Source organism: Sceloporus occidentalis, unplaced genomic scaffold (genome assembly GCF_023333645.1).
Source record: "Sceloporus occidentalis isolate IW3139 unplaced genomic scaffold, rSceOcc1.0.p SCAF_8, whole genome shotgun sequence".
NCBI lineage: Eukaryota > Metazoa > Chordata > Lepidosauria > Squamata > Phrynosomatidae > Sceloporus > Sceloporus occidentalis.
In genome coordinates, this window is record NW_028316988.1 from 32,349,702 (window position 1) to 32,374,893 (window position 25,192).

Below are 25,192 nucleotides of genomic sequence, written 5' to 3' on the forward strand. Positions count from 1 at the left end.
ATAATATAAAATAACATTCTATAGAATTATATATTGTAATTTATTATTTTAATATATTACTATAATATATAATATTATATTATTGTAATATATTATAATAATATAGAATAGAATACTATATTACTGTAACTATGGTTATATTATTGTAATATTATATTATTATAATATAAATTATAATATATTGTAATAAAATATAATATAAAAATATATATTATAATATAATAAAATTATAATATATAGAATAGAATACTACAGTATATTGTAATTTTCTATTATATTATTGTAATATTATATTATAATATTTATTATTATATCATATTATAATAAAATATAAAATAATAATGTATAATATTATTACATATATTATAATTTTATTATATTATAATTATGTAGAATAGAATATTATTGTAATTTATTATGTTATTGTAATATTATACTATATATTATGTCTATTCTATATTGTAATATATTATTATAATACATGATGATTACATAATATTCTATTCTACATTATTAGAATATGATATATAATATTGAGTATTATTTGTATAATACTGTTATAATTATATTATTATATGTAATTTTATAGAATATTTTATATATAATTCTATAGAATGTTACGTAATCTATAGAATTCTATAGAATACTATATTTTATTATTATGTCTTAATATATTAATATTCTACAATATTGTTATAAAATATAATATTGTTATAATATAGAATATTATTATAATTGTTATATATAATATAATATAAAATATTACATATATTAATAAATTAATATTATATTGTTATATATATTGTAATATTTCTATAACAATATATTAATATAATATAATAGTTAATAGTATATTATTATTATTAGAATATTATATAGAATTCTATTGAATATTACAATATTATTTCTATATTTCTATATTTTATATATTATTTAATAATTTATAATAATTATAATAATAAATAGTATTATTATTTTGTTATAACATTATATGAGAACCTTATAAAATAATTACATTATTATTGTATATATATATATAATATTATATAATTTTATATTATTGAATACAAAATATATTACTTTATTATTGTTATACTATTATTATTATATTATAATTATAATAATAGTATAGTTATAAAAACATTATGATTATAATATTATAATATTATTATTAGAATATATAGAATTATATATATTAGGGCTGAAGGGCGGGATATAAATACCTAAATAAATATAAATAAATTATATTGAATATATTTGAAAAGAATTGAATATTATATAATATTATTACAATTATTTTATTAAAGATTTATTTGGAGTAGTCAATAAAGAGAACGTGGTGCAGTTCGGCGTTGACAGCGGTGCGGAATTGCACAGTTCAGTCCGACCTCGCACTTCCCAGGACCGGTTTTGTAAAGACGGACGTCCCTTCAACCCCACCGCCATCATTATCCGCCGCGCAAACCGTAGTCCCGTAATATTTTATGCATCGAGCGTGTTTCGTATTTCCCGGACGCGGGCGATGTACGCCGCAATCAGCCGCCATTCCTCGTCCAGAACAGATTTCAGGGATTCGATCCGGACTCTGAGCTATAAAAGAGAAAATACGTAAATATGTAAATAAAATGCAAATACGGTTTTACGGTTAGAGATGCGCATATCTCTTCACCGTCATGATGTCATCAGAGAGGCGGGGTGTAAATAAATGTTATTTATATGAATCAAAACCGCCATCTACCTCAGCCAAGGTTTCCTCCACTTTCTGCGCGTCGCCATCTTGTTTCGCCGCAGACGACAACGCCGCCATCTGCTGCCATTGTTGCAGGAGCCGCTCTTGCCGCCGGCACGACCTGAAAAGCACCAAAATGGAGGCGTGTTTGAAAACTATTAAGAATCGGTTTGTCTCTCTGAGTCTCGTCCACCATTTCGCAACCTGATCTGTCAAAATGGTGGCCGGTTTGACGCGCCTGCACCGCCGCTAACCTACATTCGCCATATTACTATACGTATTGCTCTTACTTCAGCTCCTGCTGGGCGTCATAATAACGCTGCATCTTCTGCGCGATACTGCGCAGTTCGGCTTCCAGCTGTCCGTCAACTTCTGTGCAAAAGCGCTTCCCCTGTTCTTCCGTATCGGCCTCTGAAAAAACAAAATGGACTCTGCCGCAATTCACTGGATCCTCCAAACACAATGGAAGACACAGTGAATTAACTGGACGTTTCGACAAAATGGAGGACGCTGCACATTGCAGGGACTTTTCCACAAGATGGCCGCCATCGCAAATCGGACGATCTTTAACATCTTTTACGACGACGCCATTACATGGCGGCTTGCAAAGCGGAGGAATGCGTCCTTTCCTCGCGCAATCATCTGCTGACTGGAGCTTTGCACCGGTTTCCTTATCGTATTCGCTTGTGGCAGCCGCCATTTTGAAAACAGGAGGAATTATGAGATGCGGAAGCGGGGAAGACGCCGCCTGTGAGGGAAGGAGTGCGCCAAAATGGCGGTCAGCGGCTTCTCTGACCGTCAGAGGGCCAAACGTATCCAACCCCACGATAAATGCGCAAAACACGCAGCGTTCACCTTTTTGGGCATCTCTGTCCTCCGTCGCATGAAGGAAGATGGCGGCAAGAGTTCTGGGTTCGGGGAAACGACGCCACCGCCATTGCGCAACCGAGAGGGTTCGAAAACAAAGAATGGCGGGAAACTGTTGAACCATGATCCGGAAACAGCATCGCTTTGGGCGTACTGCGCAAGTTGGGCGCGGTCTGGAGCAGACACAGGTTGAACATCCAGGAATTGGGGCCTGCGCGGTTTTAGCCGTGCGTCCTGAGCTGACCGCCTGTGCAGAAAAAGGACCGGCCTTGACCCAAGACTGGACATTGGAGTGGTCAGTTTCTATGGTCCTGTGATGCCAGGATGCTTTTCGGCAGCCATTTTATACGAAATGCAAGCCACAGAAAGTTACACTCCATACTCACAGTTGCGTCAAGATGGCATCTCTGGTGGCGTGTAGCTGTGGTGGGCACAATTCGTGAGGGATCGCTATACCCATCGCCTCGGTTGCCCCGAACGTGACTCGCTTCTTAGCAGACTCTGGCGCGCCGCGTTTACGGAAGAGCACCTTCTGCTTCCAGATTGTGAAACAGCGAGCGGCAGCGCTGCGGCGGCGGGAAGCGACCTGGAACGGAAAAACAGCGTCGGATTTAAACTCTATCATCCACAGAATACGTTTTTCTTCAGATTCCCGCAAATGGCACGACGGGTTAACGACGCGTGGCAGGAAGCGTTCGCATTGTGACCTCAAAATGGCGTTGAGATTGGAGCCGTTCACGGACACGTTTCACATCCGCCGCATATCGCAGGAGACGGCTCACACCTTCGAGCAGCAAATTGTTCCGGTAGGACTCCACCGCCATTTCGACCCGGCGCCTTTTGCTCAGCCGCTCCACCACGAATCTGACCCAAGCGTCAAACGCCTGCGTGAGGCAGCAGCCATTTTGTGCACATTTCCGAGAAAGACATGACAAAACAGGAAAGAGAAGGAAAACAATTAAATTTGAAATTGTTTCAAAATGGCGGAAGGAAAAAAATGTATTTCTCACCTTTGCTTGAAGTGTCCGCGACCAATGCCACAACGCCTGCGCCGTTTGGCAACGCTCGCGGCGTCGGCACACCATCTGTCCGGGAAACGAAAGGAGCAAAGAAAATGGCAGGAGATGCTAGCGGCGCAAACTGCGCAGCTTTCGATGGCCTGTATTGACGTATTATATACGCAGCTAAAGCGATATTTTCCCGTATTTCGTGACGTGTTACGCAGTTTCGACGCGAAAGAGGACGAACGGAAATTTACCTGCTTCTTCCATGCGGTAAGTGAGGTAGCGAGGATCCGCTGCGAGAGGAAGCGCTCCGCTTGCCGCTGCAAAAGCTGCGCACGAAAGAGAGGACGCGGTGTGAAACGGCGAAGGGTGACGTGGGAGAATACACGAAATGAAAAAGTCGCCCCTCACCATCTTCCTGAGGCTCTGGATTCGACACTGTTTCCACGCGCCGAGGCATTTCCGAAGAAGCCGCGTATTGCGCCGTTGCGCGTTTTCAAATACTATCCCTCTTTCCTGTGCAGATGTTGTGGTACGCTCCTTCCAGTGCAGGAACACCGCCATTAGCCTCGCTGTCCGAAGTTGGGAAAGGATAAAGATTAGATAAGTTACTTTTTTCCATACGCGTCGATTGAGAGATCCTGCATGTCCGCTCAAAGATGGTAGCATATGCTGATCAAATATGGACGCTTACCTCGGTTTAAGTGCTCCCTGGCGTCCGCCACGACGTCCGCCTTCTGCTGCCGGGCGTAGGCGCGTAACGAGGCGCAGTTCCTCCACGAGAGCGTCACCTGCGCAGACAAAATAGCAGCCCCGAGTCCCAGGTTTGGGGCACAAAGAGAAGCAGCCATTTTGGTAACGATAAGAGAGAGACGTTAGGAAGGTGGCATTTTGCGAACGATAGAAGGCTGCCATTACGAAAAAGATGGGAAACCACCATTATGCGATAGGAAGCCACCATTTTGGAAACAATAGGAAGCCGCCATTTTGCAAAGCGATAGCAAGCCGCCATTTTGTTTTGGAAAGCAGCCATTTTGGAAACATTAACCAGGCCTCACTGTTTTACTCGGGATTTGTTCTTGGATCGCGACATTTCCAAAATAGTGCCTCACCTTGCGCAGGACGGTTTCTTCGTATTGCCAGTCTGCCAGCGCCGCTTTCCTTGCTTCCTCTTTGGACACCATGACACTTTCCTTCCAAATCCGTAGCGCCTCCCTGAAGATGGAGGAAAGCAAAGGCATCTACGTCTTAACGTCACACAGCGCGTTTCCGCGTTGCGATTCAAACGAGGACCTCCGGCGGCGCAAGACTTACATCTGATACAAAACTTTGCTTTTTACGTATTAAAAAACGCAATTCTCCGGAAATGATTTAATATCAACTTACCGTAAAGATTCTTGGCAGCGGTCAGCCTCCATTTTGTCCACTTGTGCCAAAACTCGCCGGATGTCGCTCTGGTAAGACTGCGAGACGTAAATATATATATTTAGGTGATGTTTTAGATCAATAATTGATCAATAAATACCTCAATTAAAACGTATTGATACGTCCTCTCTAGGAATTTCAAGGTCCTAAAGATACATCTGGCGCCCGTGAAATTTGCGACATACCATCCAAGCGGAGAAGACCCATCCGAGCAAACAACGCTGGTAGTGGCTCTCGGCCGCCACCATTTTGTTCCATTTCTCGGTGCGGCGCATCAGATACTGCGAGCAAATGGAGAGTCAGAAGGGTCATAGAGTCCAAAGCTACTTTCTGCTATGCTGGAATACATGGAATACATGCAGGAATACATAGAACAATAAAGATGGAAGGGGCTACTAAGGGTCATAGAGTCCATATTACCTGCCGCCATTTTGTCCACGATTCTGACAAGATCTTGGCGCGATGCAACGTCATTGCTTTGGCCTCCTTCGTCCTCCTGAAGGCGCAAAACGAAGAAACATCTTCATTGTTCTTTATATTCCTGCATGTATTCTGCGTATTCCTGCATGGCAGAAGTAGTAATTCCTGGTCTTACCTTTCTTGGACCTCCTCAACGTTCTCCTTCCAAAGGCAGAAACTCAAACGCAGGACGCAGCGTCTGTGATGCTCCGCCGCGACGCAGATCCCTTCGTGCTCTTCCCGAAAATCCTGCGTCCTGCGGCGCCATAAATCCCAAAATCCGGACAGGAGGCGCCAATCTGAGTGTGAATCCGCCTGGGAAACAAAAGATGATTAAGCCGCCATTTTGAAACGGGAGAGAATTTTGCCCAATTTGGTCATGTGACATTACCGTTTCTTCTGCCATTTTGTCCTGCCGCCGCTCTTCTCCTTTCTGCCGCCATCTTTCGAAGAAACGCCGCGTCCACGTTTCCCTTCGGGAAGAAGAGGCGGGACGAAATGAATCCTTTCCTAGTTCCTTTTCTAGGTCATTTAGCGCAATTCTATGGTCACCATCAATTATAGAGCCACTCCTACCATTTTCGGCCCTCCCGCTGTCTCTCTGAGACAGCGGGAAGACAGAAAATGGCGTCTGGGAGGAGGAGACAGGGGCGCGTGTGTGTCTGTCTCCTCCTCCCAGGCCTCTTCCCTCTCAGCTTCCCTTCGCTCGCCTGGAAAGGGCTCCATGGAGCCCTTTCCCGGCGAGCGAAGGCCGAAGAGGAGGCGGCTGGCACGCGTGCCCAGCTGCCTCCTCCTCCTCCTCCCGGCTTGCCTTTGCTCGCCAGGAAAGGGCTCCATGGAGCCCTTTTGCAGCGAGCGAAGGAAGGGCGAGGGCCCTTTTGCCGGCCTCTGAGGGCCCCAGGAGGGACCCTTAGGGGCCGGCAAAGGCCAGAGCGCCATCCTCCACGGCCCTTTTGCCGGCCTCTGATGGCCCCAGGAGGGACCCTCAGGGGCCAGCAAAGGACGGGGGAGGAGCCAGAGGCTCCCTCCCTCTGAAAAGGGGGCGGAAGCCCTGCCCCTGGAGGGTGGAAGCCCCGCCCCAGCACACAGCCCCCATCCTGGGGATAGAAGCCCCGCCCCCGGCACGCGACCTTAAAAAGGTTCACCATCACTGCCCTAGGCCCTCCATCATGACTCTGTGGTCAATGTCAGCAATGTTTATCATAGAGTTGCACTGGAGAACCTACAAATGCCCAGAGAAGTGTCCTCTCTAGGAATTTCTAGGCCTTTCTGTACCACTTTTAGTTAAGGATGACCATAGAGTTGCACTGGAGGAGCTACAAAGACCTAGCAGAGTGTACTCTCTAGGAATCTCCAAGTCCTCCTGCGCAACTCTATGGTCAATATCCCTTAGAGTTGCACTGGAGAACTCACGAAATTCCTAGAGAGTCAAAGAGCCAAATGCAGAGGACAAAACGTATAGATAATAATACCAATAATAATAATTCCGCGTACCTGTGGAAGTCAGCAGCCATTTCCTTCTTCCCGTCACAGCGGCGCTGGTTTTCCACGTATTTCTTCCAGGCATGGAATGCCGCCGGAAGGACCACTGCACCAAAATGGTGGTCGGCTTTGGTGCATTGCAGCTGAATTGTGGGGTTATAAAGAAAGAACTGGAGCAATTTTAAATGGTGGAATATTGTAGACCGTATGCCATTCGTGTATGAAAATCAACAGCGCGGCAGAGACACGGATTTGAATCCCTACTCCGTCGCCAAAAAAGCGATATTAATTGCTATTAACGATTTAACAAAAAAGGAGAATAGGAAGATTTGACGCTTTTACCGCACAAAATTACCTTTTGCTGCCGTTCGCCGTTGCAACGGTCCCGCCATTTCCCAAAATATCTGCGCAAAAGGACCGCGCTGGAAAAGGGGAAAAGAAAATGGCGGTTTTAAAATAAATGCTTATCTACGCAGTTGGAACGACGCGGTTTTTGACGCCATTTTGAGCAATGTTGCAACATCCCTATTTAACGCGCCTATGTTTGGCGCACCTGTAGCGAGTGCAAGCCGCCATCGTCAGCGACTGATCCGCTTCTTCCTCCTGTTCTTCTGAACGACGCTTCCAGCGATTCCAGGAACTGCGCAAAACCTGGAACGAAGGCGAAAAACGGCACCGTTACGGGAAAAAGCGTGATGCTGCGGTGCAAAAGGCGAACGTTAAACCAATACAATTAATGAAATAACGGGAAACTCGCCATAATTTGCCGCTGCTGGTGAGCCAAGTTTTTCTGTATCTGTTTGGCGGACGCGTCTGCGGCGTTCTTGCGCAAAGCGCGAACTGCGCAGGACTGTGGAAGAGAGAAACGCCATTTGTATTTTCGTTTTTTAATGTATTTCCATTCGTGCCAAGTCAGTGCTAATTCCAGAGATAAGCGCGTCTTACCAGCAAACGGTGTTGGTGGTGGTGCTCCGCCATCTTGTAGTGCTCCGCTTTTTCCACCCGCGATGCCACATCTGACACATTGGTTAAAAGGAAAATGGTTTCCGTTTGCGAAAGGTTTATACGTATTCCAGCATGGCAGGTTATAACGAAAGGATACATAGCTTCCAACGTGCAAAAAACCTCCGCGCGGTGAATCTCTCACCAAGCCGCTTCCTGTGCAGTTCCTGGTTCCGTGCCCAAGCCAGCTGCCATATTGAGACGCTACAAAGGAGCGTGCGGTTGCGGCGGTGCTCCAAAGCCAGTCCTGGAAAAAAAACGTAATGCGTCACGTTTCCCATGATTCCACAGCATTGTGCAAAATGGCGGATAAAGCGGCGCCAATCTGGATTATCTCCAGATCGCAGATTTGGATTACTTACGTTTCTGGAGCGTTTTTTCCCTCCGGCGCTGAATGTAGATGCGCCAAATTTCCACGGTTTTCCTCAAGCGTCGCCGACGGTCGTGTTTAAGCACCATTTCGTCCACCATTTTGTCTTTCCAGACGCAAACGAACATCTCTTTCCACTGGAGCAAGGCCTGCCGAGAAAAAGAAATATATAAGGGTCAAAGTAATCATTTTTTTGTCTCCAAACGCCCTCTAGTGAGTGCTTCCATATGTTTTAGGGACTTCCTGTGCCGTTTTGTTACTTCCTTCTTCAAGAAATGCCATTCCTAGTCCTAAAGCCTGGTAGAGGGTGTTTTCCTCTTGATTTAGTGACTTCCTGCGCCATTTAATGCACAGGAAGTGGCTATTTTAAGAACAGGAAGTGAGCAAAAGTTATTTCCCTTTTCAAATAACACCATTCCTTCTTCAGGAAATGCCATTCCGAGTCCTAAAGCCACGGGGAGGGCGTTTCCCCCATGTTTGGGGTACTTCCTGCGCCATTTTATGCACAGGAAGTACCTTTTTTTAAGCACAGGAAGTGAGTGAAAGTAACTATTTGATTCAAAGGCTTTGGAAGACATTATGGAGGGGTTCCAGGAGCCACTAAAAACCTGCCACTTACGTGCAACTGCAGCCGTCGCGCCCAGTGCTGGAGCGCCTGCACCGCCATTTTCTCGCCATCTCGTTTCTGGATCCATCGCCGCCTCCACAATCCCCAGGTCAAGCTTCCAAAGAGAGATAATGACACAATTTCGAAAATTTTTACCGCCGACGGAATGCGCGGTAGGTTGAGCAATAAATCTGAACGCGTTCTCACCGGAGGACGCTTCGCTCGCAGAACCAGAAGGCATCTGAATACATCCGGTGCTTCATCTGCCGCAATTCCACGTGGGTCCGCCAACGCCGCCACGCCCGACGCGTCCTGAGTTGCGCCACTGCGAAGAAGCAAAACCGACAAAATGGTGTATTATTCGCGGATTTGATTAATCTGTCCTATCTAGGATATCTGGGTCCTCCGCTGCAACTCTGTGGTTGATATTAAAACCAATTTACAGAACTTCCTCTTGGGATCTCACCATGTTCCTCTGCGCAATAAATCCGTGTCTTCTTCTCCCGCTGCCGAAATACGTAAGACCGCCAGTGCCGCAAGACCGCATTGTACAGGAAATAACTGCGCAAAAGAGGAAATAAAACCATCAATAGGGTCGATAAAAGCTCGCCTACGAGAAATTCGACGGTGTCTCCGTAAGTCGAGAAGAGACTTATAGCAACGCGGGGCGGCCATGTTTGCACAAAACGGACGCTGGGAGATGTGTTTTGCCCACCGGTAATGGCAGTCGGCTCTGATGGTCAGCTTCCACTCGCGACAGGCGGACCACCATTCCTCCTTCCACACCGCGAAGGCCTTGCGCAGGGTCTTGCGTTTGAGGTGGCACCTACAATGAGAATTAAGGTGCAGGAGGATAGAGATTCCTAGAGAGGACACTCTAGACATTTGTAGCTCCTCCAGCACAACTCTAGCGCGTCTGCCAGAAACTGACCATAGAACTAACCAGGAGGAGACACAAAGGCCTAGCAGAGTGTCCTCTCTAGGAATCTCTAGGCCTTTCAGTGTCACTTTTAGTTAAGGTTGACCATAGAGTTTCACTAGAGGAGCTACAAAGGCCTAGTAAAGTGTCCTCTCTAGGAATCTCTAGGCCTTTCAGTGCCACTTTTAGTTAAGGTTGACCATAGAGTTTCACTGGAAGAGCTACAAAGGCCTAGTAAAGTGTCCTCTCTAGGAATCTCTAGGCCTTTCAGTGTGACATTTAGTTAAAGCGGACCATAGAGTTGCTCTGGAGGAGCTACAAAGGCCTAGCAGAGTGAGTGTCCTCTGTAGGAGTCTCTAAGTAAGGGGTCGGCAACCTACGGCCCTGCCACAGGTTGCCGCCGGGGCCTTTGGCCTCCAGCGGAGGCACGCAGGGCCTTTGGCCTCCAGCGCAGGGCCTTTGGCCTGTGCAGGTGCACGGGGCAAGTGTCAGGCAAGGGGGCAAGGAGGAGCAAGTGGGGGCAAGGAGGAGCAAGTGAGGGCAAGTGGTGGGCAAGGGGGGCAAGCAGGAGCAAGTTATATTAACATTTTTTAAAAAATCAGCAGACTTTTTTGCGTGTCCTCCATTTTTTAAATTTAAAAGTGTCCTCCATTTTAAATTTTTGTCCTACATTTGTCCCGGTTTATTTATTTATTTTAAAAAATTATTATTATTATTATTATTATTTGGCTTTGGCCCCCCGAGTTGTCTGAGGGACAGCAACCCAGCCCCCAGGTCAAAAAGGTTGCCTACCCCTGCTCTAGGTCCTCCAGGGCAACTCTGCCATAGAGTTGACCATAGGAATTCCTAGAGAGGACATATTGATTAAAATGGAATTAAATACCTGGCGCAGGAAGGAAGGACTCTTCCAAAGGTCTTCTTCGCCCAGAAATAAAAGAACTTCCTGGCCAAGCATCTGAAAAACACGAATTCATATATACAATATTATATATATTGTATATATGCATTATATGTATTATTATATTCTATATATTATATACGGAAGTACTAGTGATAGGTTCCCCAGGCCCGGGGAAGGAAGTTTATCCACCTGTCCTGAATGGGGTCACACTTCCCCTGAAGGATGAAGTTCGCAGTCTAGGAGTACTTCTGGACTCATCTCTGCAGTTGACATCTCAAGTAGAAGTGCTTGCTATCAGCTTCGGTTGGTACGCCAACTGCAACCCTACCTGGGCCAAAGGGACCTTGAAACAGTGGTGCACGCTCTGGTAACCCCTCGCTTAGATTTCTGTAATGCGCTCTACATGGGGCTACCCTTGTACCAAGCCCGGAAAATACTATAATATCGTACATATATACATACACACATATCAATTGTCATATATATTTATATGTATAACTATATATATTAAAATATGTATTTGAATTTATGTGTGTTTATTACCTGATACGCAGTTCTTTCAGTCTCCCGCCGCGGTTCCAAGCGTAACCGACGCGGTAAACAGTCCCACGATTTGCACTCGGGACGCGATGTCCGTCGAGACGAGGAGGAAGGAGCGAAACACAGCGTTTTAGTCCCTTTGTCGCCTTTAAACTGAAATAAATTGAATCAGTCACGGTCCTCTTCCTTTCGAAATTACTTTCTGACCCAGGCGCGTCTACACCGCAGAAATAGCGCAGTTCCACACCACTATTTAAGCGCCGCTAATGGCAATTAAATGCAAATCGGTCTCGTGTTATTTACCTGCTCTTTGCCTTTCTCTCCATCATTTGGAAAGTCTTTTATTCCGTTTCATGGAAAAGAAAATATAAAGAGAGTTATGGTTATTAAAAGTAACTAACTCCTTTTCAGATAGTAACTAGTTCCTTTTCAATACTCTATACATCGTAACAAATAATTATTTCGTTGCACTTAAGATTGAAGGAATGAGGAGGAAATTACTCATTGGGGGCAACTTTCCTCCTTTAGCCAGGTTTCAACCCCCAAAAAGTAACCATCCCATCCCAAGTAACTTAGTTTTAGTAATTAACTAAACCCAACCTCCCAGAGCTATTGCAAAAAGGAGGTTGGGTTTAGTTATTTAATTACTCAAACTGTTCAAAAAAAGTAACTTTCCCCTGCTCCAATCTCTGTCAATTATTTCCCCCCGAGTAACTAAGTACATAGTTTTGTAATTACTCCTTTTGTTCAATGGGATAAAGAGTTTTAAGAAGTTACTTTTCTTTGTTTGTTTCTAAGGAGATGGCAATGTAGATCCTCTTCCAAACTTTCTTTGCAAGGAAGGCCAAGATGCAATCCTATAGAGTTACCTGAAAGTAACGAGGATAATGGGGGGGGGGGGGGGAAGGAACGTTTTTCTTTCTTTGCAAAACTTCCTGCTGCAAAGGCAAAATTTAACCCAGTTTTGAGGCTGTCTAGGCTAAACGCCTGAAGGACCCCTCCGCTTCCAATAGGTTCCTGTGGGGAAATATATATATATATATATACACACACACACACACACACACACACACATATATATATATATACACACACACACGCGCACACACACACACACAAACTCTTCTAGACAGATAGATATATAGATATAAATATATATGCTATTGGTTTGCTTTTGAATCACCAACATAGTCATGCATTACAATAAAGAATATAAATACACAAATAGTATATATACCGTTTATATATACATATATATATACACACACACACACACACACACACACATTTGGAACAGTATATATACTATTTGTGTATTTATATTCTTTATTGTAATGGATAACTATATATATATATATATATATATATATATATAGGCATGTATATAAGAATGTGTGTATTTATATATACACATACATACATACACACAAAATGTGTGTATATATGCAGAAATATATAGTGTATGTATATATATTTGTAACATTGTGTGTATATATTCACGTTTATATATATCTATATCTATATATATCTATATATATATATCTATATATACAAACATATGTAAACGTTATATATAAACATAATATATACTTAAACATACCTATATAGTATATGTATATATAACGTATGTTATATATGTTTGAGTGTGTATATATATATAAATATAAAACTTGTATATATACAGATATATAAACAGTTTGCAACATATTTATATATCCACACACACACACACACACACATATATATATATATATTTGTAACATTGTGTGTATATTTATATAGCTATAAATATAGTAAGATGCTACTGGTATCAAACGGCTTTTAAAAAATCCTGTCAGCGACTCCAGGTGTTTTTTTGGACGTCAATTCCCAGAAGCCTCAATCATTGGGCTCATTGTCTAGGAATTCTGGGAGTTGAAGTCTCAAAGAGAAGGAGAAAACGTTGAGGTGAAGGCCTCAGATCCTTTGTCAAACTACAGATTACCTCACGAAGAAAAACCAAACCCCACAAAAATCGAATTGTGGGCAGTTAAAAAAGAGTCAATCTCTTCAAATTAATAGCTTTGTTCTCATTATTATTACTATTACTTTTCCCCTCACAACAACAAATATATATATATAATTTTCGAGTCATGCGAACGTGTTAGACAGCCTCGATGAAGAGTAAACTATGGAAAGGGGTCCTTCCTCAGACGAACCGTTGGTTGGTTCTGCGCATGCGCGGAGTCCTAAGCGAGGCCGCTAGCGTTTCCCCGTCCCGCTTTTGCTGTTTTCTGCGCATGCGCGGCGTCCGGAATCGGCAATAGCATCAGCAGTGTGGCTTCTGACGTCGCGTTTTCCCTTCCAGGTCTCGCGAGGCTTTAGCATCTACGCCTCCTTCCTCCTCCAGGGCGGACGCTGCGTATGCGCGGAGACATCAGACCCACCGCTATCGCGTTTTCCTTTCCTATTCTCGCGAGGTATAGTTGCCTCCTCATCTCGGCTGCGTATGCGCACGCGCGGAGTTCTCGGGGGGGGGGGGGCCCGCCGCTCTCGCGTTTTCTTCCCCAGTTCTCGCGAGGTTTGCCTCCTCCGCCTGCCTTCCCTCTGCGCTGCGCATGCGCGCTGGCCATTAAATAGGGGGAGGGCGGGGAAGCGGAGGCCTCCTTCGCTCTTTTCTCCGGTTAATGGCGGCGAAGGAAGAGGAAGAAGGAGGCGGAGGCGGAGGCGGAGGCAGGGGAAGGAAGATAGAGGAGGAGCCGTTGCCTCGCGAGGGGAGGAAGGTAAGGCCGGGAAATGGCACCTATGAAGGGAAAGGGAGCCTATGAGGCCATTTTCCTCAACGACAGCCCCGCAAGGTAGGCTCACTGGGAGCCTCAGTACGACAGCCCTCTAAGGTAGGCCCTCAGGAGGGAGAAAGTCCGTCTTTTGAGCCTCAGGCAGCCTCAATGAGCCTCAGGAGCCTTTTGTGAGCCTCAGAACGACAGCCCTGCCAGGTGGGACCTCTCAGGAGGGACTTTCATCCTTCTTAATGAGCCTCAGGAGGATAAGGGAGCCTCTCCTGACCCTCAGAACGACAGCCCTGCCGGGTAGGACCTCTCAGGAGGGACTTTCAGCCTTTCTGAGCCTCGGAACGACAGCCCTGCAAGGTAGGACCCCTCATGAGTCTCTCAGGAAGGACACTTGGCCTTAATGAACCTCAGGAAGACAAGGGAGCCTTTTCTGAGCTTCAGAACAACAGCCCTGCCAGGTAGGTAGCCTTAATGAGCCTCAGGAGGGCAAGGGCGCCTCTCCTGAGCCTCAGAACGACAGCCCTGGCAGGTAGGACCGCACAAGTCCCTCAGGAGCCTCATCAACGAGCCTCAGAAGGTAAGGGTCCCTCTTCTGAGGCTCGGAACAACAGCCCTGCAAGGTAGGCCCTTCCTAATGTTCACGAAGGCAGCCCTGACAGGTCGGCCGCCTGCTCAGAGCCTCGCCTGGGAAGCCCTGACAGGCAGGTTCCAGCCAGGTGTTGGTCTAGCTGTTCGGACTACAACTCCCAGAAGCCTCAGCCACGTTGGCCAATGGCCTGGGATTCTGGGAGCTGGAGTCCAAAGTGCCCTTAAAGGGGCACACAGTTTGGAGCCCACTGGTTTCAATAATAAACCATGTTTTTAAGTGGTTCCCCAAAGTGTTACCCTTTTAAGAGGTTTTGGACTACAACTCCCAGAAGCCTCACACATGTTGCCCAATAGCCTGGGATTCTGGGAGCTGGAGTCCAAAACCCCTTAAAGGGGCAAAGTATGTGGACGATGCTTAATTATATTATTTATTAACATGAATTGTTTTAACTATTTATTATTTAAAAATAATTTATTGTAATTATTTATTGTTTTCAAATTAATTATTATTTTAATAATGAAACTCCTCAAAATTAATTATTAATTATCTAAAAAAGGCTTTAAAATAAAAAATTAATTAATTTTATATGTAATTGATTTAAATTAAATTTAAATTTGATTTAAATTTAATTGATTTAAATTAAATTTAATTGATTTGAATTAAATGTAGATTTAAGTGATTTAAATATAAATTAAATAAATTGAATTGATTTTGATTTAAATTTCATTTAAATTCAATTGATTTTAATTTAACTTTAATTGATTTTAATTTTATTTTATTTTTAATCTATATTTTCAAATGGCTGTTTCACGTCTTGTGTTCTTCCTTTTTTTTCTCCGACGCAGGGGTCGCCGGAACCGCAATGGACAAAAAGCTGGCGCTGACCGAAGCCGTGAACGGCAGCGGCCCTTTGCTGGACACGCACAGGACCCATGCCATGAGGTTCCCCCATCGTTACACGAAAGTAAGGCCCTCCGCGACTCTTCCCTTTAATTAATTAATGCTTATTCCAAAGCGGCAAAGGAAAGGATGCTGCGGAGGCGGGTATTCTGCCATTTTGGCGCGCAAAATCCGTTTTTTTAAGTTGCTTTCTTTTCTAGGAAGAACTCCTGGACATCAAGGAGTGTCCGCACTCAAAGCGGCGGCCGCCGTGCCTTTCTGAAAAATACGACAGGTACGTTGCTTTTTAAACGCCTTTCCAGCCCCTTGGGTCCTGCATCGTGACGAAGGCGAACGTGAAAAAAACGCAATTTTTCCCCGTAACGTTAACAGCGATGGCGTCTGGGACCCGGAGAAATGGCATGCGTCACTGTATCCAAATTCAGGAAAGACTTCACCGGTCGAAGTAGCACTCAAGAAGGACCTGGACTCTGACCGGACATCCCTCGTGCGCAAGCTTATAGGTGAGTGCACCGCAAAATGGCGGACAGCGGTTTCGACACACGCGGGCATGTCAAAACCCCAAGTTCTTTATCTCTCCTCGTCGCGCGATTGACGCATCCATTAAAACCGCGCAGATCCCAGGGAACGCGTGAAGGAGGACGACCTGGACGTGGTCCTCAGCCCTCAGAGGCGGAGCTTTGGAGGCGGCTGCCATGTCACCGCTGCGGTCAGTTCGCGTCGGGCGTTGAGCCCCCTGGAGAAGGAGAACGACTGTGTGCGCATCATCGGAGGGCGCCGGATTGGGAGCGGGCGCATCATCTCCGCGCGGAACTTTGACAAAGACCGCGGCGGCGGTGGTGAAAAGGAGCAGCGTGACCCACGAGACGCCAGGGACCGCGACCGCGAGTACAAGGACAAACGGTTCAGGGTGAGTCTGTATATAATAAATCAGTATGTTTAGTTGTTTCTAAATATATTTATTTGATGAATAAATGTGTTTAAATAAATATATTTAATAAATAAATATATTCGAGTAAGTATTTATTTAATTCATGTATTTAGTTAAGTGTATGTATTTAATAAATAAATGTGATTAAATAAGTACATTTAATTAATAAATGATTGTATTTAAGTAAACATATTTAATTATTTATTTGTATTTATATTTATTAAATTTATACTTACATTTATTAAATGAATATATTCAAGTAAGTACACTTGTTTAATTAATTAATGTATTTAGTTAATGTAAGTGTATTTAATAAGTGATTGTATTTAAGTAAGTACATTTATTTAATAAATGAATTTATTTAAGTAAATATATTTATTTAATAAACGAATATATTTAAGTACATATATGTATTTAATAAATGGCTGTATTTAAGTAATTATATTTACTTAATAAATCAATTGATTTAAGTAAATATATTTAATTAATAAATGAATATATTTAAGTACATATATGTGTTTAATAATACGTTTTTGCGTCGCTCATATTTACGTATGGTGCAACTATGCATGAATTTTCAACGTAACTCATGACATACATACGTACATACGAATTTTTCTCGTTTCACCTCCGCTTCCGTTCTCTCCTTTCGGAACCCAGAGGGAGTTCGGTGACGGAAAGCGCGTCTTCGGCGAACGGCGACGCAACGACTCCTACACGGAAGAGGAGCCGGAATGGTTCTCCGCTGGTCCGACGAGTCAGTCAGAAACCATAGAGTTGACCGGGTTCGATGACAAGATCCTGGAGGAGGAGCACAAAGGGCGGAAGCGGGCGAGGAGGCGCACCGCATCGCTGAAGGAAGGTAACAGAATGGTGGCAGCGGCGCTTTCGGTCACCATTATTGAACCCTATCTTGTCTGTCTGACTTCTGTGGTTGTTCCTAAAGTGGCGGTGACCCTTTTTGTGTCACCATTTTGTGACCCTATACGGGCCTGGCTGCATTTACTCAAGATGACGGCAGTGGCGCTCTTTGACGCCATTTTGAAATGGCTTTGTCTGGCTTTGTCCTTCGCAGGCGTCGAATGCAATGGTGGAGTCGCCGAAGAGGAGGAAATGCAGAGCGCATCGAGTCGGGAAACACCGGCGGCGGCAGCAGACCAGGAAGTGCCCCGGGAAGCGGTCCTTCCAGAAACGGCGCCGGGAGGCGAGTTTGATTTCAACGAGTTCTTCAACCTGGATAAGAGCGTCCCGGGCCTGGCGTCGGTGAGTGATGGCGCCGGACGCGATTTTGAATTGCTGCCCGCTTCCTGCCATGTAGGAATACATAGAACACTCCCCTGCCATGCAGGAATACATAGGATCCTAGATTTCGAAAGACGACGCTGCAGACGCAAAACCGGTCTCTATGGTTTGACACGTTCCGTTTCTCGCCCCGTAGATGATTGAAGACGTCTTGGGTGAAGGTGCCGTCTCTGCCAGCCGCTTCAGCCGCTGGTTTTCGAACCCGAGTCGCTCTGGGAGCCGTTCAAGTAGCCTCCGATCCACACCCCACGAAGAACTGGAGAGGCTGGCGGGTAATTACGCCTCCATGTTTACGTCCTCTTTAGGAATCTCTAGGAATCCTCTGGCGCAACTCTATGATCATCCTTAACTAAAAGTGGCACAGAAAGGCCTAGAGATTCCTAGAGAGGACACTCCACTAGGCCTTTGTAGCTCCTCCAGCGCAACTCTGGTCAGCTTTAACTAAACGTCCCACTGAAAGACCTAGAGATTCCTAGAGAGGACACTCTACTAGGCCTTTGTAACTCCACCAGTGCAGCTCTATGATCAGTGTCTGTCGCTTCCTTTCAGGCCTAGAGCAAGGCGTCTTGTCGCCTGGCCAGAATTCTGGAAACTACTTTGCACCAATTCCGTTGGAGGACCGCGCCGAAAACAAGGTGGACATTCTAGAGATGCTTCAGAAAGCTAAAGTCGACCTGAAGCCCCTCCTCTCCAGCCTCTCAGCCAATAAGGAGAAGCTCAGAGAGAGCAGTGAGTACCTCCCCCCTCTATAGTTCAGTTTCTGCGCAGGAAGTGGTTCTCCCTGGCACAGGAAGTCGCTGCATTTGGGCTCCCCTGCGCAGGAAGCAGGAGAGGTTGGGTTCAATCAGTCAGAAAGTGGCCATACTTTGGGTCTTCCGAAGGAGAAGTGGCCAAGGTTTGGTTCCCCTGCGCAAGAAGTGGCCACGCTTCAATTCCCCTGCGCAGGAAGTGGCCAAACCTTGGTCCTCACAGGCCGTTCCTCCATTTTTCTTTCCCCAGCGCATTCTGGAGTGGTGCTTTCGGTGGAAGAGGTGGAAGCCGGGCTGAAAGGCCTGAAAGTAGATGCAGAGGGCAAGATGGCGGCATCCGAGCGGACAGAGGCATCCCTCAACACCGCGGACTCGCGCCACTTCAAGGATGGCGACATGTCTGCCTTCAACAAGCTGGTCAGCAGCATGAAGGCTAGCGGGACGCTGCCTTCCCAGCCAAAAGCGAACGTAAGTTGTTTAGTGCAACTTTGGCGCAAGTTTGGCGCAGGAAGTGGCCAGACACGGTTGGTGTATGCGCGGTTTCTTTTCCCCTTGTCTCCAGACGCAGTTCCTTTACGTTAGATCTCTGAATTACCTAATTTGATTCATTACGTAATTTTGTCATATATATATTACTGTTTTGCGACATAACTTTATCGTAGTTATATTATTTTATAATTATTATATTATGTGTAATTATATATTTAATATTAATATCATATATAAAATGATTATAATTTTATAATAATTATAGTATTTTATTAAAGTTACATTGTGTATTATATTAAAATGTATAATATAGTATACGATGTAGCTATATTATAATAATATAATGAATATAAAATAATAATTATATTAATTTTAATATAATGTAATTATCAATAATATAATAGTATAATGAATATGAAATAATTTTAATAATTTCAATATAATTATCTATAATAATGAATATAAATTATATTAAAATATATAATATAAAATGTGATTATCTATAATATAATAATATAATGAATTTAAAGTAATTAAACTATATAATATATATAATGTATAATCTAATAATATAATGAATATAAAATAAAAATATATATCATATAATGAATTTAAAATATATTAAAATTTATAGTATAAAATGTAATATAATAATATAATGAATATAAAATTAAACATATTATATATTTTGTATAGAAAACAATTATATTTGTTTATAATTATATATTGTATATTATATTATGTTATTTTATTATGTGATAGAAAATATATCATTTTATGATATAATTATATTATGTATTGTGTTATTTTAGTATGTAGGAAATATTTACATACTTATGTATTATGTAGTTATATATTACATTATGTTATTTTATTATATATAATATATGAAACAATTATATTCTATAGCAATTATATTATAATATTGTAGTCATATGTTATGTTACATATTGTATATTATTAAATTAGTTATATTTCTATATAATAATATATGTCACAAAATAATATGTTACAATATTATATTATAGATTTTATATCTTAAAATGCTAAATATTATTTCATTGTATATAAAATAATTATTTTGATTTGTAACATAATTATATGTTAATTTTTAAATTAAAATGCTACATATTATTTTATTATATATAAATTAATTATATTTTTTAACAATTATATAATTATTTTATCTATTTTAAATTGTAATTAAATTTAATTATACGTTATAGTATATTAAATTATGTTACTATTATTCACAGCAAAACCTTGAAAGCCATTTGATGTCGCCACCGGAAATTGCCGCCCAACCGGCCGCGAAAAACATCTTGCAGGTGAGTCCGACCGCCATCTTCCTGCACCAAACCCGTGCCAAACCCACGTTTCCTTTCCAAACTGTCGAGGGACGCTCCTGGCCAGAAATGTCATGGCTCCCTTTTGCGCAGGAGATCCTGGGGCCGCCGTCCGTCCGCCCATCCCCGCCGTCGAATGTCCTCAGCACCTTGATGGGCGGCCTGGAGCCCATGGCTTCCATCTTGGGCCAGAGAGCGCCTTCACCGCCGCAGCCGCCGATCTCCCAGATGTTCCCAACGCGGGCCGCTTCCGCGGACTACTTGCGCCACCGCGTCCCTTCCCCTGTCGGTAAGAGCAGCCGCAAATGGTTTAAAGCAGTTAAAGTCCATTGGACTACAACTCCCAGAAGCACCAGCCATCTTGGCCAATGGCAGGGAATTCTGGGAGTTGTAGTCCAAAAAATCTTTATTTGAATATATCATACATAATATTTATATATTGTATATAGTTATTACTGCCATGTCTCTTTTGCGCAGGATTTGGCCCCAGTTCCCAGCCTCTTCTTGGCGATCCATTCCAAGGGATGCACAAGTCCATGAGTCCGGCGGCGGCGGCGGCGCAGGTGAGAGTGGCACGGAAAAGCCGTTCTTATTTATTAAACAGCGGCGCCTATTGACTTTCTGCCATGCAGGAATACATAGAATTATGTTCTTTTTGACCATCCGCAGTACGAAAGCGCCCTTTTAACGTATTAACGGTGACCTTTTGTTTCCCCCGACCAGATGGGCGTGCTGGAGTTGCCGCAAACGGCGATGGAGGGGTATGCATTCCCACACGAACTGGCCATGGTTTCGAATGCATACCAGCCAGGTTTCGGGAAAGTCCAGATGGAGAAGAACAGGGACGGGTTCAGGAACAGCAGGTGAGGCGCCCAGGTCCTCCGGAGGACCATAGTCGCCCCGGAGGATCATCAAATGCCTGGAGAGGCTCTAATAGGTCCTCTATGGTCAACATCTCCCCATAGATTAACACTAGAGGGCCTACAAATGCATAGAGAAGTGTCCTCTCTAGGAATCTTTAGGTCCTCCAGTGCAACTCTATGGTCAACATGTTCCCATAGAATAACACTAGATGCCAGAACTGTGCTCTCTAGGAATGCAGGTTATCTAGTACAACTCTATGGTCAACATGTTCCCATAGAATAACATTAGATGCCTAGAGAAGTGTCCTCTCTAGGAATCTGTAGATCCTCCACCGCAACTCTATGGTCAACATGCTCCCATAGAATAACACTAGATGCCAGAAGTGTCCTCTCTAGGAATTCAGGTCCTGCAGTGCAACTCTAAGGTCAACATCTCCCCATAGATTAACACTGGAGGGCCTACAAATGCATAGGGAAGTGTCCTCTCTAGGAACATCCAGCGCAACTTTATGGTCAACTCCTGCCTAGAGTGGTTTTTTCTCAGTCCTGACCTCTCTGTTTCCTTTCATATTTTTCCTGCAGGCAACCCCCACTGCGCGTCATGAAGTCCCCTGCTGCCCTCGGCCACAGAGGGAACGCCGCCTCTCCGCCAGCAGCCGCAGCGCCATCCATTACCAGCATGGTTAGTGTTACACCCGCCCCCGCCGCCGTTCTTTCATTCCTTCACACCGTTTCCATACTCCATACGTATTTGGTTTTTAGACCTCTCTGCTGCCTTACATTGCACGCCGAATACGTTCTGCGACCGGGGCGCGTCGGTGGGATTGGCACGGTTCTCTCCATAAGGATCCCTATTAGCGTCGTCGTTAATTACTAATTACCATCACTTCCTCCGCAGCTGTCTCCTTCCTTCACTCCTACCTCAGTCATCCGCAAAATGTACGAAGGCAAAGACAAGAGCAAAGACGAAACCGGCACCACCAGCGCCGCGAAGACGAAACTTGGCAACCACGAAGGTGTGTTTTCCGTACCGACTGACAGACTTAATTAACCCCTTAACTAATCCTCCTGTCGCCATCGAGCCTCCTTATCCTTCGTTAGTCTTAACATCAGCATGTTTTTGCTGCCGTTTTAACTGCGCAAAAAAACCCAATTTGTTATTTATTCATAGTATTGGTCCACCATTATTGGTTGTTATTCCCTTCGCAGAAAGTTCGTTGCCTTTGCGCCCTGCCGACCGCGCGAATTCGCCGCCCGCCGGTACCAAACTCGCCACCTCCTCCCTCCAGCGCCCATCCGGCGCTACGCCGCTTTCCAACGCCAACCGCTGCGCCAAAGACCACGAATTCAGGACGAAGTCCGCTGCCAGCAGCGGAGGGAGGAGGACCCCCACCATGGCGTCCCCCGTCCCCACCGCCGCGTTCCTGCGCCCAGTTCATCAAGTCCCGGCGCTGGTCCCTCATGTGCCGATGGTGCGCCCAGCGCACCAGCTGCCGCCTGGATTGGTCCAGAGGATGTTGGCGCAAGGGATCCATCCGCAGCACCTTCCGCCGCTCCTTCAGGCCGGTGAGTGCAACTCTATGGTCAGCTTTAACTAAAAGCCGCACTGAAAGGCCTAGAGATTCCTAGAGAGCACACTCTGCTAGGCCTTTCAAGCGCCTCTGGCGCAACTCTATGGTTGCATATGTCTCCTGCGCAGGAATGATCGCGCCCGGCATCGACCTGGCGCACCTCCAAGGCGTCTCTGGACCCCTCCTTGGCCAGCCTTGCTACCCGATTCCGGCTGCCGGACATCCGCTCTTGAACCCGCGACCAGGGACGCCTCTGCAGCTGGCCATGATGCAGCAGCAGCTCCACAGATCAGGTAACATGGCCTCTCTAGGAATGTCCATGTCCTCCAGCGCAACTCTATGATCAGCCTTAACTAAAAGTGGGACTGAAAGGCCGAGAGATTCCTAGAGAGGACGCTCTGCTAGGCCTTTGTAGCCCTTCCAGTGAAACTCTATGGTCAACCTTAACTAAAACTGGCACTGAAAGGCCTATAGATTCCTAGAGAGGACACTACTAAGCCTTTATAGCTCCTCCAGTGCAACTCTATGGTCAGCTTCAACTAAAAGTGGCATTTAAAGGCCTAGAGATTCCTAGAGAGGATGCTCTACAAGGCCTTTGTAGGTCCTATAGTGCAACTCTATGGTCAACATGGAGGTCCAAAGGCGTTCTCTTCTCTTCCCAGGATCCGGAAACCAAGCGTCAGCCTCCGCCGCCATTCAGACAGTGTCCCCGAACCCACCGTTGCGGACAGGACCGCCGCCAGGACACTCGCCACTTGCCAACCAGCGCAGCGGTGGTGGATCCCCCGTCGGTCTGGCAAAATGGTTCGGTTCCGATGTCCTCCAGCAGCCACTTCCATCGATGCCGTCCAAAGTCATCAGCGTCGACGAACTGGAATACAGGCAGTGAGTTGCGCCGAATGGCGTCCATCGTGGCGGCGGTGGCAGCGCACTCTCTGACCTTCTCTCCTTCCCAGTGTCGCTTCTGACTAAAAACAACGTACACTCGCGTACGAAAACGTGCATCTGCGCTTTCAACGCTTTTTTTTCCATTTCAGGGAGCATATTTTTCTTTCCGCGGCGAATGGCGTTGGTGTGCATTTTTTTTAGCACTTTGTGCGACGTTTCTCCTCCTTCCGTTGCTCTTTTTTCTCCCTTCCTCGTTTTTCCATCCTTCCATATATTTTTTTCCTATTGTGTCACGGAAAATGCGGGGGGGAAAAGCAAAAGGCGAACGGACTTCAGATGCGAGGAGATGGTGAAAAGGTTTGGTTTTTGCGTTTGTTACGTTTTTTGCGTGTGTTTTTCGTTCCTATTTCCCCCTTTTTCCATGTAAACGGTGCCGGTGAACCAAGATGGCGGTGCCAGCGCAGTTTTTTTGTTTTTTCCCCCTCGCTGGACATGAAATGTATAGAAACTTTCTGTACAGAAAACAATGTATAAAAATACCTTTATTTTCGTTTTTTGTATATATTTATCTCTCGCTTTTCTCATTTTCTCGCCCTCTTTCTCTATCCTTCGCTCTTTTTCTGCGTTTGTTTTTCCATGAAAACGAACTCATTAAACGGCTGTAAATAAAGGAATTAGCGAGTTAAAGAAAAAGGTTCAGATTTAGTTTAATACGCCCGTCTCTTGGATATATATATATATATATATATATATATTCATATTCCGCGCTGGTTTTTTTTCCGAATGGCGAACGGCGTTTTTTTTCGCCTGTAATTTTTGTTTCTCATTTTTAAAAGAAAATGGCGTCTCCCCCAAAATTAATTCTGTAAATAAAGTCAATTCTACGAAACTGTTGTTGTTGTTTTCGTCACAGTGCGTCACCGCGCCAAACGGCAATTAAAAGGCGGATTTGTTTTCGACAGAGGTTGGGTTTAATAGGGATTTGTTCTGGATTGAAAAGGTTTGTTTTATCTGTTCTTTATATTATATATATATATATATATATATATATATATATGGAATTTAGGGATACACACACACACAAACTATAAAATAAAAGGCCTCCCTTCAGCCTCCATCTTGAGGGAGAGAGAGGCAGGCTATCTCCAAGAAGCCAAGCCCTTCCTCCAGTCCATCTGTCTTGGTCCAGGCCTCGGAGGTAGAGAAGACTTGGACCTCATCCCCTTCCCCACCAGCACTCCCTTCTCCTTTTGTGTCCTGTCTTTTTAGATTGTAAGCCTGAGGGCAGGGAACTGTCCAATCAAGATTGTATGTACAGCACTGTGTAAATTTACAGCGCTTTATAAATAAAGGTGAATAATGATATTATATATATATATATATATATATATATATATATATATATATATAAAACAACATAATTAATATATAGAGATAAAAAAGATGGAATTTAGGGAGATATATATATTAAAAATACTATATATATAA

At 44.3% G+C, this 25,192-nt stretch overlaps 2 protein-coding genes across 10 annotated transcripts; one reads left to right on the forward strand and one right to left on the reverse strand.

Moving 5' to 3' along the window:
- Positions 1-1,238: 1,238 nt before the first annotated feature.
- On the reverse strand, positions 1,239-13,731 carry LOC149308558 (protein SFI1 homolog). 7 transcript variants are annotated; one of them, XM_089536002.1, is made up of 31 exons: positions 12,174-12,199; positions 11,609-11,651; positions 11,309-11,458; positions 10,748-10,819; positions 9,661-9,771; positions 9,412-9,506; positions 9,153-9,270; positions 8,958-9,060; positions 8,331-8,487; positions 8,069-8,215; positions 7,912-7,982; positions 7,724-7,816; positions 7,520-7,617; positions 7,322-7,388; positions 6,979-7,109; positions 5,876-5,957; positions 5,621-5,799; positions 5,446-5,521; positions 5,211-5,306; positions 4,987-5,063; positions 4,713-4,815; positions 4,295-4,391; positions 4,012-4,172; positions 3,855-3,929; positions 3,607-3,681; positions 3,304-3,480; positions 2,983-3,182; positions 2,585-2,843; positions 2,020-2,477; positions 1,739-1,850; positions 1,240-1,590 (listed from the first exon to the last, which is right to left on the reverse strand). In XM_089536002.1, exons 2-31 carry the CDS (start codon positions 11,632-11,634, stop codon positions 1,483-1,485), a joined length of 3,774 nt encoding a protein of 1,257 aa, XP_089392128.1. In that variant the 5' UTR covers positions 11,635-11,651; positions 12,174-12,199; the 3' UTR covers positions 1,240-1,482. The 7 variants fall into 7 exon arrangements, with proteins under 7 accessions (XP_089392126.1, XP_089392125.1, XP_089392124.1 ...); XM_089536000.1 differs by lacking the exon at positions 12,174-12,199 and adding an exon at positions 13,504-13,731 and having other exon boundaries at positions 1,239-1,590; positions 3,304-3,681; positions 11,609-11,643; XM_089535999.1 differs by lacking the exon at positions 12,174-12,199 and adding an exon at positions 13,503-13,731 and having other exon boundaries at positions 1,239-1,590; positions 3,304-3,681.
- A 12-nt stretch (positions 13,732-13,743) lies between these two features.
- LOC149308559 (eukaryotic translation initiation factor 4E transporter-like) lies at positions 13,744-24,397 on the forward strand. Of its 3 annotated transcripts, none has more exons than XM_089536007.1 (19): positions 13,744-13,764; positions 15,511-15,629; positions 15,766-15,839; positions 15,938-16,068; positions 16,183-16,475; positions 17,157-17,358; positions 17,572-17,759; positions 17,935-18,070; positions 18,348-18,527; positions 18,798-19,015; positions 20,293-20,364; positions 20,476-20,671; positions 20,860-20,945; positions 21,106-21,245; positions 21,828-21,927; positions 22,144-22,261; positions 22,455-22,811; positions 22,945-23,109; positions 23,479-24,397. In XM_089536007.1, the coding sequence occupies exons 2-19, from the start codon at positions 15,528-15,530 to the stop codon at positions 23,703-23,705; spliced, it is 2,985 nt and encodes a 994-aa protein (XP_089392133.1). In that variant the 5' UTR covers positions 13,744-13,764; positions 15,511-15,527; the 3' UTR covers positions 23,706-24,397. The 3 variants fall into 3 exon arrangements, with proteins under 3 accessions (XP_089392133.1, XP_089392132.1, XP_089392131.1); XM_089536006.1 differs by lacking the exon at positions 13,744-13,764 and adding an exon at positions 13,944-14,067; XM_089536005.1 differs by lacking the exon at positions 13,744-13,764 and adding an exon at positions 14,089-14,433.
- The last annotated feature ends 795 nt before the right edge of the window (positions 24,398-25,192 follow it).